General features: G+C 29.5%; 3 protein-coding genes, 1 long non-coding RNA gene and 1 other non-coding gene across 5 annotated transcripts; 3 read left to right on the top strand and 2 right to left on the bottom strand.

The window, feature by feature from the left end:
- On the top strand, positions 1-4,200 carry LOC123921612. Its single transcript, XR_006814138.1, has 3 exons — positions 1-135; positions 3,871-3,930; positions 4,089-4,200. It is a non-coding gene; the product is annotated as an uncharacterized LOC123921612 (long non-coding RNA).
- A 2,382-nt stretch (positions 4,201-6,582) lies between these two features.
- Positions 6,583-9,890, top strand: LOC123888364 (auxin response factor 2-like). The gene is made up of 10 exons (XM_045937403.1): positions 6,583-6,687; positions 6,778-6,831; positions 7,293-7,439; positions 7,668-7,752; positions 8,047-8,137; positions 8,316-8,465; positions 8,765-8,884; positions 9,300-9,372; positions 9,481-9,601; positions 9,715-9,890. The coding sequence occupies exons 1-10, from the start codon at positions 6,622-6,624 to the stop codon at positions 9,888-9,890; spliced, it is 1,083 nt and encodes a 360-aa protein (XP_045793359.1). The 5' UTR covers positions 6,583-6,621.
- A 2,019-nt stretch (positions 9,891-11,909) lies between these two features.
- TRNAG-CCC lies at positions 11,910-11,980 on the top strand. The gene has a single exon. It is a non-coding gene; the product is annotated as a tRNA-Gly (tRNA).
- Positions 11,981-12,040: 60 nt separating this feature from the next.
- LOC123921531 (glutathione S-transferase APIC-like) lies at positions 12,041-13,545 on the bottom strand. The gene is made up of 3 exons (XM_045974156.1): positions 13,315-13,545; positions 13,145-13,193; positions 12,041-12,615 (listed from the first exon to the last, which is right to left on the bottom strand). Exons 1-3 carry the CDS (start codon positions 13,465-13,467, stop codon positions 12,170-12,172), a joined length of 648 nt encoding a protein of 215 aa, XP_045830112.1. The 5' UTR covers positions 13,468-13,545; the 3' UTR covers positions 12,041-12,169.
- A 2,087-nt stretch (positions 13,546-15,632) lies between these two features.
- On the bottom strand, positions 15,633-16,809 carry LOC123921456 (glutathione S-transferase-like). Its single transcript, XM_045974051.1, has 3 exons — positions 16,598-16,809; positions 16,458-16,506; positions 15,633-16,205 (listed from the first exon to the last, which is right to left on the bottom strand). Exons 1-3 carry the CDS (start codon positions 16,745-16,747, stop codon positions 15,760-15,762), a joined length of 645 nt encoding a protein of 214 aa, XP_045830007.1. The 5' UTR covers positions 16,748-16,809; the 3' UTR covers positions 15,633-15,759.
- Between the last annotated feature and the right edge of the window lie 83 nt (positions 16,810-16,892).

Raw genomic sequence — 16,892 nt, 5'->3', positions numbered from 1 at the left:
AATGAAACGGTTGAATGAGAAAACCACAATCATGGTTTCTGATGCACCTAGGCTGCTTCATTATGAGTGGAAAACAATAAGGTTTGGCTCTTTGACTATAGGCTTCTTGAATAGATTTCAAAGCATATGTTTCAGGTATGAGGTTTTTACTATTACACACATGTTATCGTAATTATCATTGTTGTGGTAGCATAAATATAGTTGCAGTGGACCTGTTTTTAACTAACCAGGTTTTTTGGAATTGTGTCATATTAAAATTGGAATGAAAGAATTAGACACACTAATTGGTTTATTTATTTGTTCCTAGTGTAGTTTGGAAAATATTTAATTTTATTCTATGTGTTCTGATATACTAATATTTGTACTAGTATTAATTTATTTTAAGAGTGATCAAAGTACTAGTTTTTTAAATTAATAATGGTCATAGTACTATTATCAGCTTGATTTAAGAATAGTCTCAGTATCATATTTGAATGGTCTTAATTATCATATGAGAATGATCTTAGTATCATTATGGGTAAATGATCATTTACCCCCCTGCAAAATAAGCAAATTTTCGTTTACCCCCCTATGCAGATTTTTTTTCTGTTTACCCCCCTGCAAAAAATAGATTCCCTCATTTTGCCCCCTAGGTGTACAGCAGGACATGTGACTGTGCAAATCTGCTGACGTGGCTTGTACACGTGGAAAAAATCATTTATATTTATTTTTTAAATTCCATGTCACATAATTTTTTTTTTTTAAAAAAAATCCTACAAAAAAAAAAACGAATTTTTTTTTCCCAAAATTTCAAATAAAATTTCCTACAAATAATTTTTTTCCTACAAAATAAAAAAATAAATAAAAGATTTCGTACAAAAATAATTTTTTTTGCATAAATAAAAAATTAAATTTTCTTATTTTGTCCCCAAAATAAAGAATTTAACGATTTATTTTCAAATATCTTTTAATTAAAAAAAATAGAATCTTTATTTTTGTCTGCGTAATTTAGTGCTGCAGATATAGTACAAGCTAAGGTTGCTGCACAATTTAATATCACATAAGAATTGAAGCATAATTTTGCTTAATTTTTTTTGCTGCATAATTTAATATTAAATATAATTTTGGTAGAAGAGGAAAACACAAATAAAACTTCTTCTTCTATTTTTTTTTTTAATTCAAAGAGATTAACAAAAAAAATAAAGTTTTGTTTTTAAAAATTAAAGATTATGTTTTTTTTTTAATTTAAAGAGATATGAAAATAAATCTTTAAAATATTTAATTTGGAAATAAACTTTATTTCGGAGTAAATCTTTATTTTGGGAGTAAAATAAGAAAATTCGTTTTTTTATTTTGGGAGGAATTTTTTTTTTTAAATTCGTTTGTAGGAAAACAAATATAATTTTTAAAATTTTGTAGGAAAAAAAATTATTTGTAGGAATTTTTTTTTAATTTTGGGAAAAGAAAATAAGAAAATTGGTTTTTTTATTTTGTAGGAAAAAAATTTATTTTTTATAAAAAAAAATATCTGACGTGGAATTTTTTAAAAAAATATAAATGATTTTTTCCATGTGTACAAGCCACGTCAGCAGATTTGCATAGTCACATGTCCTGCTGTACAACCAGGGGGCAAAATGAGAGAATTTATTTTTTGCAGGGGGGTAAACAGAAAAAAAATATGCACAGGGGGGTAAACGAAAATTTGCTTATTTTGCAGGGGGGTAAATGATCATTTACCCTATCATTATTGATTGATATCCTAGTATATACATACAAATGGTATTATAGTGAGATTCATGGAGGTGTAATTCTTGACCGACCGTGCAATAGCAAATCAGTGTACAGTTGAACCGAGCTGTTTTATCCTAGGACTTCGTGGTTCATAGTCTGCTCGCACAATTTTGGGTGCCGCGATTCGGTGGCTGATAATTTTTTTAAAATGATTTTAACAACTATGATAATTAACAACATATAGCGTATAAACTAAAAGCTCTGTTGGTAACAGTTTTTTTAAAAAAGTTTATAACTTATTTTACTAGCTTAAAACTTATTTTTCAAACGCTATTTCAAGTAGCTTATGAGTTTATAGCTTACAAAATATCATTTTTTCTTCTAATTTTACCCCTATCATCTTACTTGAAAAAAATTAAATATTAATTAAACATATCTTTTTTATGTCATTTCATACTTATAAACTAGTTCAACCGCTAATTTTACAAACACTACAAATTCAATCAGCTAGCTTATTTGCTATAAGCTCATCCACTATAAGTTAGCTTATCAGCTATCCGCTATTTTTTACCAAACAAAACCTTAATAAACTTTAATAAAAGCTTATTTCGTTAATTAAAATACTACTAAAAATCATGCACATTTGATTTGCATGTCATCATTAGACTATTACCAACTCCATTTGGATACCATAATCACAAAATACTTGCCGCCACGGTTTTATAATAGCTTCATCCAATCAGGGGTTTTAGAGGATGTTCGAGAGAAAAGGTGGCACAGGGCACCTATATATATATATATATATATATATATATATATATATATATATATATATATATATATATATATATATATATAAAATTATTATTAATATTTAAAAAAAACTACATTTTAATTAATTCTTTTATTCTCTACGGTTTTACTAACTCAACCCCCCCCCCCCCCCTCTTACTCTGTTGGGCTCCCTTGTACACTTCTTTACTAATTGGGCTTCCCCTTTCCATTACTAAGGTTTTCTATTCAAACTATGCCCCTTCTCTAACTATTTCTAATTTTCTCTTAATCCCTCCATTTTTAGCAAATTAAATATATCTTAATCTACGGGTTCCCTCGTCAACTAATGCCACTACGTACCATTAAATTAATTCCCGAACTACTTACTAACGTGCCAAAAACACCTAAAACATTTAAATTCTAATAAACTAACTATTTCTAAAAATTGAGGGTTTTATTTCATGTATCAACAATCCAAGCACTTCGTAAATCTTTCTATGATAAGAAATAGAATTTACGTAATATTAATTTTACCAAGTGAAACCATCCTCGACTTGCCAAAAGGCTTCCAAGGTTTCTATAGCTTCTCATAAGGCAGTGTGATAAGCGCATCTCCCATAGACATGGTAACCTTATCATGAAAGTTCTTTTTGAAAATTACTAGACCATAGTGTGAATAATTTTTGACAAAGTTTTGGTTACTAGTTTAATGGGATATTTGTAATGGCTTGGGTAACCAATTTTGGACTACCTTGATGGATGAAATGCAAGTTAACATACTATGACACAAATCAGCAATTATGTTTGCTAGTAAATAAGTAAAAACAATAAAAACAAAATGATCTTTAGAAAAAGAAATGTTTGTTTTTATTTTGAAGTGTACTACTCTAACTACTAATCAAATATACTTAGTGATCATATCAAGAGGGAAAAAAAGTTCATTACTAATTTTCTCGTTGCTATATTTAGTAAGAGAATTCGAGAGAAATTTCATGTTTTTTTTCTCCCTAATTTTTTATTATTGATTTAATTTTTTATCGTAGTATCTAAAACTACTCCAACACACAACACATTAATTCATTTACTTTCAACTTTCTTATGCACAATATTTTAAAACAATATGTTCAAGTGTTAGTCCAAGTTGGAGTCATATCAGGGGAGGGTAAATGAGACTTTTCTTCGTTGTCGAGGAAAGATGGGCCCACATAAAATTAGGTTTTGTTGTGCGAAACATTTTCGATTTTTTGACTGCTTAGGAAACACGCGGCTCTTTAGTATCATTTGTCCTTTTTTGTTCTATTATTCCTATATTTCGGTTTTTTTTATTACATTTTGTTCCTATATATAATAGATTTCATTCGTTCTCTCTATATGATATCTTTTTAGTTTCGCCGCCTTCCTTTAAAACCTTTGAAGAGCGACAAAGGAGAGAAATGGATTATGCAGGTACAAACGGTGCTTCTGACTTAGCCTCTGATAATCGTCATAAATTCATTTCAATGTTTTTATTTTAAATATTTATCTCATGTGTTCATCCTTTTATTTTGTTTTTTTGGCATCTTGTCTCTCTTTTATTTATCTATCTTTTTGTCTTGATGATATAGATGTGAAAGATAATCTCTGTGCCCAAATTTGGGTTAGATGCGTTAGATCACTATACATCCCTAAGATTGGAGAGAAGGTTTTCTACTTCACCCAAGGGCACATGGAGCAGGTTCTATCCTCTTTTCCATTTTTTATATTCTGAACTCTTGCATGTTTTGTCAATGTAAGGATCTATTATATGTTCAACAAAATATGTTTTTTTATTTTTTTATTTTTTTATTTTTATTAAGAAAATATGTTAATTCTCATATAGTTGTCATTGTCATATCATTTTTATTGAAAAGCTAAGAGCTTGAAATACATAAGATGATTTCTTTATTATCATAAATAATCCAATTTGTGTTTGTATAATTTTAATATTTGGTAAACTATCAACAAATAACAAACAAATTGGATATATATAAAAAAAATATATGTATAGATTTCACAATTATACCATATTCCTGATTCTCCATGGTGTTGACAGTGAGCGAAATAAAATACTGTATTCACGGTAAATTAGTCACATTGAAAATTAATTGTGAAATTGTGATTTTAAATAAAACTTTGGTCTTTTGTCAAAAATAAAATAAAACTTTGGTCTGTGTCAAAAAAAAATTAAATAAAACTTTGGTCAATTTTATTTCCTCTTTTTAATCTTTTATTCAAAGAAAAATTACAATAATATAAATAATATTATAATGATACTTTTTTTTGACTAAATATTATAATGATACTTGACTCCTTTTTCTTACATTTATTTTTGCTTTAAAAAAGACTCAGTTTTTTTTTTAATGAAAAAAATGTGTGTTTGTACGGTCTAGTTGACTTTATAGTATACCTATTCAATACATCAAACAAATACAATAATTCCGGTCAAATCAATAAATACACCAACTACTAATATATATATATATATATTTTACAAATAGTTAGTTGGTTCAGTGATGATTGATGCATGAATTTGAATGACCTGGTTGAAACCACTTGATGTCAGAACCGATCCCCGAACCAAATTAAACTTGTGGTGAAAGCCAATTTTTTTTATAGTAGTTTAGTGGCTAAATTTTTTACCTTAAAGATGAATAAGTGGAGTGTCCGGGATTCGAACTCCGACCCCTGCATAATATATGTGATGTCCCTATCAATTGAGCTAAACTCATGAGGACAAAAACTATAATATTTTAAATCTCAACCATTATTATTTTTGTTTGACTTAAAATCTCAACCATTAATTATTTGCAAAATATATTTTTATTTGATCTATAAATTTAGAGAACTATAATATTCTATCTACTATTTATTTATTTATTTATTTTTGACAATCATGTATTAATGGATCTTAACCACCTCGAGAAGAGCATATGTTGGGAGGGAGAGGTCAATCCCTTAAATGGATCTTAGTCACCTCGAGAGAATTAGTCTCTGCAGTTCTGCGCAGATGATAGTTTTATTTTAAAAAATAATAATATTCTTTTTAGATAAAATTTTTACATGATTTTTTTAATATATACCGATTGTATACACAATTCGAATAAGATTACTTCGAGCGGAGATAATTTATAAAAAAAAAAAATATCGGAAACTTAAAAGTATATACAGTATATATTTTCTTCAGAGGAAAGACAAATGGTTCAATGAATTTGTAAAATAAAAAAAATTGTAGTAGAAAATATTCAATGAATAGTACTACATTAATCAAAATACTCAGAGTTTTTTTTTGTTATATTTTTTTTATCTATTATACAGAGTATCAAAGTTTGTGTAGTTTTTCTTTTCTAATTTTAACGTTTATTTAAATTATTTTATTTATATGTACCAAATTTTTTTTTATTTTTTTTATAATTTTATTATTATTTATCTAAATAATTAAATAATTAAATTTTAATTTCAAATTTAAGTATAATCCTAATTTAATATTTAAATCAATATAGTCCTTAATCAATTCTAAACTTATCTTAATTATAGTCAATTATAGTTTATATGTCTGTCTTCCCAATGGCCAAGTTATAGCAAAAATCTTACCAGGGATTAAATATAAAGAAAATATAATATTGTTCAAAAACTTTGATATATTTCGTGAAGACCGACTATGATATTCGTTCAAAGAAAAAGATGGTATCCACTTGTCTACTTTAAAAGAGTTTATAGGTCGGCCTTCCAAATAGCGAAGTTATAGACAAAATCTGATAGGGGTTAATATTTTTTTATCTTTCATATTTCTACTAATTTTTTTACAAACAATTTTATTTGAGGTAGCTGAAAGTATATTATTAAAATTAAAATACTTAAATGTAAAGATATGTCTAGACCACCCTTGACCCCTGCCTTCCAACCTTAATTTGCTTTTATAGTCATGTATATATATTATACTATTGTATAAAATGTATATATTTATTTGCTTTTATAGTCATGTATATATTATACTTATTATACTTATTGTATAAAATGTTACCAATTACTATATTATTATGGTCTAATCTATTTTCCTTTCATGTGCCTAATGATGGAAATATGGAATAGGTCGCAATATACCATCAACAAGAGTCCAACATGGAATCTACTAACCTTAATCTGCCGCACAAAGTTTTATGCATTGTTATTGGTGTTCAGTTAAAGGTAGGGTCATCTTTATATAAGGGTATTGTTTTTATTCATAAAAATGTTTAACTCATGTTGTAAATAATATACTTATATTTTGTATTGTAGGCACATGTTAACACAGATGAGGTTTTCGCTCTAGTTACATTAATCCCATTGAAGGTTAGAACTTTTCAATGATTTAAATATGTTTTTTTATTTCTATAAATTATTTTAGTCACTATCTATTTATATACAAATTTATGAAGTACGAACACTTTATAGATTAAGTGTATTTCAGTGTCGAACATGCATCGATGTCCGACATGACATCAATACTTATAATTACATCAAACTTTATTATTTTTCAATTTATTATTAATTTTGATGTTTCTGTGTTCGTATTATACTCAATGTTCATGTGTGTTTATACTTAATATATAAAAATATATGCTTTTAGTCTATAAGACTATTTTAATCTTTCTGTATAGACCAAAATCACTTATTTTTGTTGAAAGTAAGTACTAAAAATGGTTGGAACTTTTATAGGAATTGCACTAAACTTAAAATATATTTGTAATTTTATTGGTTTAAAATAAATAAAATATTAATATTTTTATGATTATTGCTCTGAATGATTACAGCAACAAGAGTTTATGGTAGAGGACAATCATCCATTTGATGATAGTCCTAGTGAAGTCTACTCTTTTAAGAAGATGCTGACTTCAATTGAAGATGCTGCTGGACTTTATATTCCAAAGGAACATGCAGAGAGATGCTTCCCTTCATTGGTTTGTTTTATCATTAAAAATATGTCTTTAGTCTAAATATTTTTTTTTTTACAAACCAAAAATATTATTATTGTCAGTATTTTTTTTAAAAAAAAAATTGTAAAATGAGTGATATTGTACAAAAATTATATAGAGACTGACCTTAAAGATTCCTAAATTCTAGAGACATATCATGGTGTTTGTAAGAATTAGGTTTGTTTTAACTTTTAACTCGTTACTTTGTTATAGGATATGACTGTTCAACAACCAATGCAAGATCTTGTGGTGAAGGACTTGCATGGAATTGAGTGGAATTTTCGACATATTTACTGTGGTAAGTTTAAGTTACTACTTTTATTTCAAATATTTACCTTCTTTTGTTAACACAAGAGTTTTTTTTTTTTTTTTTTTTTTTTTGAGGCATTAACCCAATAGAGTTTATCATAAATTGTTGTAAATTGAGTATATTTCAATGGTTTAATTTATATTGCATCTCATAATTAAGTTTTATAAGTTTAAGTAATGCACAATTGCAACTATCGTGATTAGATACAACTATTTTTCTTGCAATAATGGAAATCACTAAGAAAATAATTCTAAGTTATGTATTCTTTAACATCAAATGCAGATCATAAAAAAGAACACATGCTCACATGTGGCTGGAGCACGTTCGTTAATTCGAAAAAACTTGTTCCCGGAGATTCATGCATTTTCGTCAGGTTCGCTCTTCATCTCCATGTTTTGTTTCTTTATAACGCGATTTTTTTTATTAATAACAATAACATTAATGTCTATTTTATAACCGTGTAATGAGATATGAACACCGCAACTTGAGATTATAAAATCAAGTTATTTCCACCGAAGATTGAAAATAATATAATTCTTGTTCAATTGCAGAGGAGAGAATGGTGAAATTGGTATTGGGATTCATCGAGCAATGAAACAACATAGTGATATATGGAAAACATCGTCTCCACTTGGACTAATGTGCGCTGCTTCCCATGCTGTTTCGACAGGAACTATGTTCCATGTCCAGTACTACCCTTGGTGAGCTATTGATATATTTGTCTGAAATTATAATGAAGAATTAAGATGTACTCACAATTTTCTTGCAATTCAATTCAGAACCTAACAAAAATAATGTTTAAATTATTCACTAATATTTTCATAAGAGACCAAATTTTGTTCCTAACTCATTGTAATACGAGGCTAATTTATGTCATGTATGAAAATATTAGAGACTAATTTGATATTACTTTTTGCCAGAGATTAAATTAGGCTGAAAAAAATTTTGAGGGAGAAAAATGAGTTTATTAACTAATTTTATTAACACATATCTTATGTAGGATTACTCCCTTTGAGTTTATGATCCCTCTAAAAACTTATGTTGAGTCCATTGAAAGAGACTATTCCATTGGAACAAGGGTACGCAGGTTGTTGTCTGAAGTTGAAGGATCTCCAAGAAGGTAAATCACACTCCTAAATTAGTTTGGCTAGTCATGAACTATTTTATGAGAAGTGCTAACAATACATTTTTTAAATACACGGGACGCAGATTTCATGCTGTGAAATTTAACGTGTTTTCATACAGTTTTAATTTAAGACCGTTCGATCTAAAATGCGTGGTTGAGATAATTTAAGTGACTTTTTAACTCTATCAATATGAATTGTCTGATTAATATTTAATGGCCGAAATTTAAAACTTGCGAAAGCTTTGTGCTTTTTATTGCAGCAAAACTCAATCCCTTTTTTGCTATCAATTTTCTTATTTTATTTGATAATATACATCTATGCCCAAAATTGTTTATGATATTTGGTTGTCAGCTATATGAAACTATTTGCAATAACCATTTTTTTCAACTTTTTTTTTTGAGTATTTAGATATGGTACAATTGTTGGCAATGAAGATATTGATCCCATTAGGTGGCCTGGATCTGAATGGAGATGTATCAAGGTAAAATCAAATACCTTACTAACCTTTAGAATTAGCTTGAAGATTTTATTATTATATTTTTCTTTTATCTTGATTGATTTAAATAAATTTAATTACATCTCCTCTTAGGTGCAATGGGATTCCACACCAAATTCTTTTACACAACTTGAAAGCGTATGTCCTTGGTGGATTGAGCCTTTGGGATCTCCCAAGATTAAGAGCTTTCCTATTCCCCCTTTATCAAATGAGGGTAAGTTTTTTTTACATTCATTTATCAAATTTTAGTTTTTTTTTTTTTTTTTGCTAATATATACGCTATGTTTACTATAAATATATTGAAATAGATTCTCTTATGGTTATTAGTTATTGGGAGTTCATCCACACCTGAATATCACACTGTGGACGTGGACATGGACATGCAAGGTCGACAACATTACAATACTAGAAATGATGAAAATTCAATTTTCTTCATTTTTGCTTTCTCTATAATACTTTGCTTTTTTACATTTGTGATTTTTGTCTTTCGTCCTCTTTTGTAATTTTTGTCTTTTCTCTTTTGAAACATGGATTAGTTCTATGTTGCACAAGTGAAGTAGATCTTGTGTCATGCACAAGTTTATTTTTGCGGATAAACTAATAAGTCTCACTTTTAAAAGGAAGGATATTGATTTATGTTTTGAATTATGTTTAGTTATATTCTTTTTCAAATCTTTATTTATGTTTTGTACCAAAAATTGTGTCTTGAGCCGAGCATGTCATTTCATCCCAATGGTTGAGAGCCACGTAGTAGGTATTTTAAAACAATCTACAAAGGACCCCGATACTTTTGGTGTTAAGGAGGGACTTGTTTTGGATGCAAGGGTGTTAGAGAGAATTATCCAAGCACCTATCTTCACTGTGAAGAAAATACCTCATAGTTGTAAGGTGATCGCTGCGCCCGGTTTTGTAGGCGTTTGGGTTCAATTGTTACTTCTTCCTCAGTGCATGTTACACGTGGTCATGCTTCAGACTAGGCTATTGTATAAGGGATGTGATATCTCATTATTTGTGTTGAGAGTTCTCGGTTATAAAAGTTATTAGCTTATCTTATTATAAAAGGTAGGTTTAGTGAAATCCCAATATGCTTTCCTTTGAGCACTAATTATTTTTAATAATTATTGAAGAAGGTAGTTTTTTTTTTTTTTTTATTTATAAAAAACATGGAGTAAGATTGTTAACTTGTTAATCTGATTTAATATGAGGATAATTTTCATATCCATTCATTAAAGAGGAAAGAAAAAAAAAATGGAATATGGTTCGTTTGGTAACACAAATAAGCTAGATTATAGTTATGAGCTTATAAGCTTATTTCAAAAAATTAGAGGTGTTTGGTAACAAACTTTTATTACTAGCTTATAGCTTTTTTTAGATGCTATTTCAAGTAGCGTTTGGGCTTATAGCTTTTTACACTTTATTTCATTTTTACCCTTTAATTTAATAATAACTACCTACTCTAAAAAAGAAACCACCCATTATCCATTATGTCATTTTATATTTATTAACCACTTTAAAAATTAATTTTGTCAAACACTTTATTTCAATTAACTAGTTTTTCAGCTATCAGCTATCACCTAGCTTATAGCTTATTTTTACCAAACATACCCTAAGATTATTAAAGCATTGTTTGGTAAGTCCAATAAGCTATCTTATAGCTTATTGGACTAGCTTATAAGCTTGTTTGATAAAAATGTGAAGTGTTTGGTAACGAGCTTCTCTAACTAGCTTATAGCGTAATAAGTTATTCCAACTAGCGTTTGAGCTTATAGCTTATAGTTTTTTACATTTTATTCCAGATTTACCCTTACTATTTTCATTTTTTAATTTTTTTAAAATTAAAATAACTACCACTAACTCTTGTAAAAAAAAAAAAAAAACTACCCACTAACCATGTACTTATATGTCATTTTGTACTTTTAACAGCTAAATTTGTCAAACACTTTTATTTTATTTTATTTTACTAGCTTTTCAGCTATAGGGTCTGTTTGGTAAAAATAAGTTATAAGCTAGCTGATAGCTGATAAGCTAGCTGATAGCTGAAAAGCTAGCTTATAGCTGATAGCTGAAAAGCTAGCTTATTGAAATTAAAGTGTTTGGTAAAATTAGCTTTTAAAGTGGTTATTAAATATAAAATTACATAATTGATAGTGGGTAGTTTATTTTTTAGAGTGGGTAGTTATTAAATTAAAGGGTAAAAATGGAATAAAGTGTAAAAAGCTATAAGCTATAAGTTCAAATGCTACTTGAAATAGCATCTGAAAAAAAGCTATAAGCTAGTACAAAAAGCTTCTTACCAAACACCTCTAATTTTTTGAAACAAGCTTATAAGCTCATATAATAAGCTATAAGCTAGCTTATTTGTGTTACCAAACAGAGCCATAAACTACCAGCTATCAGCTATCCGCTATAAGCTAGCTTATAGCTTATTTTTATCAAAGATGTGGATACACTTATGCAATTTTCTGTTCTACAAATCAGGCACATAATGATATATATGCGATGTTTCATAAACACCATCACTAGCGCATCTGGTGTAGTGGTATCATAGTACCCTCCCACGGTACTGACCAGGGTTCGATTCCCTGGATGCGCATTTTGTTTTTCATTTGTTGCTTCAAACCAGTTTCATGTTTTTTTAGTATTTGTACAAATTAAAAGACTATAATTGCCATAACAAAACAAACAAGAACATTATTTATTATTGCTATTACGGTACACTTGAAAAATCAATAAAAACAATTTTACCATACAAAATAACACACAAAAAAGATCCATAAATTGCTTAATTAGGTATCATTGCTATGACTTTAGCCCAAGCTGGTCTTGCAGTAATATCAGCCACCCAAGCACTAACATAGGGTCTTGATTCAAACAACTTCTTAATCTGTGACTTCATCAAATAATGAAGTGAGGGTAAGTGATGCAAATCTACCAAGGTGAAACATTCACCTCCCAAGTATTTGGATTCAGACAATCTTTTCTCATACACACTAAGAATACTATCCAACTTAGCTTCATTCTCTTCCACAATTTTTGGATCCAAAGGTGCTCCAAATAAAGGTTTTATCCCAAGTTCCCAAACAAGTTTTGATGCTGCTTGATCAAAGTGTAGGCTCTCCACTTCTGACCACATCCACATTATTGCCATTTTCTTGGATTCACTGATTGTTAACTTAGTTCCTTTATCAGCATACTCATGATTAATATATTGTGTTATTGCTCTTGATTCTGCAATTCAATTTCTAATTAGTCCAAATGTTTTTCAATTTAGATTAAACTTCATATGTGTATTAGATTCTAATCTATGACTCGCATCGCACAACATCAGAATATAGGAATTTGGATTGGATGCAGTCAGTTAGGGATTTGGATTGGATACAGTCAGTACCTATGACTGCATACAATCAAAGAGGCCGGTGCCGTCCAATTTAAATCAGATGGTTCAAATTTCAAAGTCATAATATTTATATATTAAAAATCAAAACTGCATTAAAATGTGTGAGCCGTCTGATTTTGATCAAATAACTAAAAGATGTTGACTTCAGTTTGACTGCACCAAAAACAAATGCACTGATTGCATTTCCAATAGTTAGACACTTAACATTGACATGTAGACACGGGTAGTAATTTAAGTGAAAAATAAATTAATATAATAATTACATGTGCCGATATCGACCGTGCTTGTGTTAGACAGACACATTCAATGTAAAATGTCAGTGTTAATTACATGGATGATATTCATATAAATTAATGTTACCAAAGAGCTTTAAATCTCCATCTTCAAATGCAGGAACTTGACCAAATGGCTGCATCATAAGGAATTAATTAGTTAGATCAATGTGGTTGAAAAGAAGAAGGAAAATTTCACTTCATAAAGATTTAATTAATTAATTAATTAGTTTATGATATTGCATAGTGCTTGCTTACATTGTGTGATAAGAAAGGTTCCTTTTTGTGATCACCATTCCTTACGTTAATGTAAAGTAACTCAAATTCAAGCTGTTTTTCACAAAGAGTTGCAGTAACCCGCATTGTTGCCGTTGAGTAGGGGCTTCCGTGTACTTTTATTGTTGCCATCATTATGATTTAGCAGATTAAATCACAAGATGTATACTATATATGGTATATTAATTAGTTAACTATATGGTATTTTGTTGAATTATATGATAATAGCATCCAAGATGGTTATATAGCTAGTAGGTTGGTTGGTTTAATTATATTGAAAAGAATTCGTAAGAGCTGACGTCAAAGAAGATAATATTAAACAATTGGAAGCTGGTAGTTCAATTCCATAAATGTTGACAACTAGACAATTAGGATTGGATTATGTGAATCAGAAGTATCTGACTCATTGTAATCGGTCATATCTGAACCGTGTTAGATTTATAGTTTAAGTTTGGATTATAAATTTAAAAATAATTAAATTCAACTTTAAAATTTAAACCGTCCGATTTTGATTAAATGATTTAAATGTGTTGATTGTATATAGTCAAACTACACTGAATTGAAGTCCCATTAAAATAGTACACTCACTTCAACTAGGAAATCTCATAAGCATATTACGTATAGAAATACATCAGCAAAAATAAATTAGTATAATATATTGCTATCTCAATCTTAAAATAAGTGACACATTTGCAAAAGAAAAAGACATTTCAAATTTTGAATGTAATATAATAATATACTAAAATATGACAAATTCTTTTAAATTTTAAGATTTACGCTTATCGTCATTGATGTGACTAAGTGTTTATAAATTAGAGGCAATCTTCACTTTACAAGCTGGTTTTGTAGGGTTGAGTTAGACTCAATACTTAATCCTAAGATGGTATCAGAACCTATTCACGATTCGCTGGGCCACTTCGTCGGGCCGCCCGCAATCAGGCTTCTAATCAGGCCCTCCACCTTTCATATCCGCGCCTCAAGCCCATAACGCTTAGCACGAGGGGGTGTGTTAAGAAGTCCCACATCGGTTGCGAGATGACTTGACTAAGTGTTTATAAACTAGAGGCAATCCTCACTTTATAAACTGGTTTTGTATGGTTGAGTTAGGCCCAATACTCAATCCTAAGAGTCATGAAATTAAATTAAATATAACTTACATTAAGTTTGTTTTCTTTCATTTTCCTCGTAATCAATAACTAATAAAAAATTATTTTTACATTTTTCCATGAAATTTATTTTAAGAAAGCACAAAAAGCCATACTTATTATGTGAAACCTTTTATTTTACTTATAATTTGAGACCTGAGGGAGTAATCAAGAATACAGCTAAAGCATTTTGGAAGAATACAAAGTTGAAGATTCAACTTTGGAACAAGAGTTTGAAGATTCAACAACTCTCCTATCATGTGTAATTTATCTTTTTCATTGTTATGTTGGAAATCCCAAAGTAGCAATCCTTTAGGATAGGACCAAGATGAACCTCCTTGAATCTAATATATAGGATTGATCTACCAGCAAGAGCCAAACCTATATGTATTGGCAACAAAAATGAGTTTCCAGAATTAAAAAGGTCTTCAAGGAATCCTTGAGCATAAGGTATGCAAGCTAGTCAATTGAGCTTTAGCAGCATCAATTGTGAACTACAATAGCTCACATCTTCTTCTAGACTTTCAAATCAGTTGTGACAACATTCTTGCACTTTACTGTGACACCAATTGTGCTCTACACATTGCAGCCAATCCCATATTTCACGAGTGCGCGCAAAGCATTGGACATTGATTTCCATATCGTTAGGGAAGAATTTATGAGTATATTGATGAAGTGATGACTTCCTATTTTTATAGTCAAGCATAGGTTACATACATCTTCTCAAGCTTGGCGGCTTGGTTTTGGCCTCATTGGCATTTTTCAACATAAGCTTGTAAGGGGTAATGATGTGATTAACTGACATACTCCGTCCCTAAATATAAGACTCCTTTAAGAAAATCACTTAGTAGTATCATTTATTTAGACAGTTAAATTGGTTATTGCTTAGTTGTAGTTTTAAGTTGGTAGTTGCTATAAATAACAATTCATTTGCAGAATTCTCTCTAAATAAATTATATGTACATGATCGATCATTAGCTCATTATTGCTCCCAGTGCTCCCCTATAAACTCCTCAACAAGTAATATCAGAATTATGGTTCAGCTTGGTGGGGAGCAGGAATGGTTCTAGGTATAATTGATCATTTTATCGAAAGTCTTCTTAGAGTTGTAGACTTGTAGTGAGAAGCATAGTACTTGAGAGGAAAACTATTAGGAATCAAGAACTATAGTTATTATTCCACTTACAATACACTTAAAAACTGACAATTAGGAAACAACAAAAATTGTTTCTTAAACTATCAAACAACACCCAACATAATAACACCATATACAAGACATGACTTAATTAGGTATCATGGCAATGACTTTAGACCAAGCTGGTCTTGCAGTGATATCAGCCACCCAAGCACTAACATAGGGTCTTGATTCAAACAACTTCTTGATCTGTGACTTCATCAAGTAATGAAGACAAGGTAAGTGATGCAGATCCACCAAGGTGAAACTCTCACCTCCCAAATATTTGGACTCAGACAATCTTTTCTCATACACATTAAGAATACTATCCAACTTAGCTTCATTCTCTTCCACAATTTTTGTATCCAAAGGTATTTCAAATAAAGGTTTGAACCCCAATTCCCAAACAAGTTTTGTTGCTACTTGATCAAAGTGGTGGCTTTCAACTTCTGACCATAACCCCATTATTGCCTTCTTCTTGGAGTCACTGATTGTTAACTTAGTACCCTTATCACCATACTCGTGATCAATATATTGTGTTATCGCCCTCGATTCTGCATTTCAAATTCTAATTAGTTCAATGTTACTTATAATTTAGAATCAACTTTATATATGCTTCAAATTCTAAGAACATTTTTTATCCAAATATGAAACAGACACGACACTGACACTGACATGCCGACTCGACACTAATTTATAAAACTAATAATTGAATATATCCATCCACATGTTTTGGTACCGTGTAGACATTTGCCTAACACGTGTTCAATATGAAGTGTCAGTACTAAGATACATGTAAATCTTACCAAAGAGTTTTAAGTCTCCATCTTCAAATGCTGGAACTTGACCAAATGGCTACATCATAAAGACTATTTAAGTTAGATTAATGTGGTTGAAAGAATAAGAAGGAAAAATTCATTAAAAATGAACTTAGTGCTTTGCTTACATTGAGTGATATGAAAGGTTCCTTTTTGTGATCACCATTCCTCAGGTTAATGTCAACAAACTCAAATTCAATCTGTTTTTCATAAAGAGTTGCAGTAACACGCATGGTGGCTGTTGATAAGGGGCTTCCATGAACTTTTATTGTTGTCATGTTTATGATTTAGCAGAATCAATCACAAGATATGTGTGTATTTTGTAGAATCAAATCTAAGCTATATATAATATATAGCTAGAATAGACTATAGAGCATACATGGTCAATGGTTATATTAGTTTACATATATATTATATTTAAGT

Source organism: Trifolium pratense, linkage group LG1 (genome assembly GCF_020283565.1).
Source record: "Trifolium pratense cultivar HEN17-A07 linkage group LG1, ARS_RC_1.1, whole genome shotgun sequence".
NCBI classification, from domain to species: Eukaryota; Viridiplantae; Streptophyta; class Magnoliopsida; order Fabales; family Fabaceae; genus Trifolium; species Trifolium pratense.
This window is presented reverse-complemented; position numbering and strand designations above follow the sequence as displayed.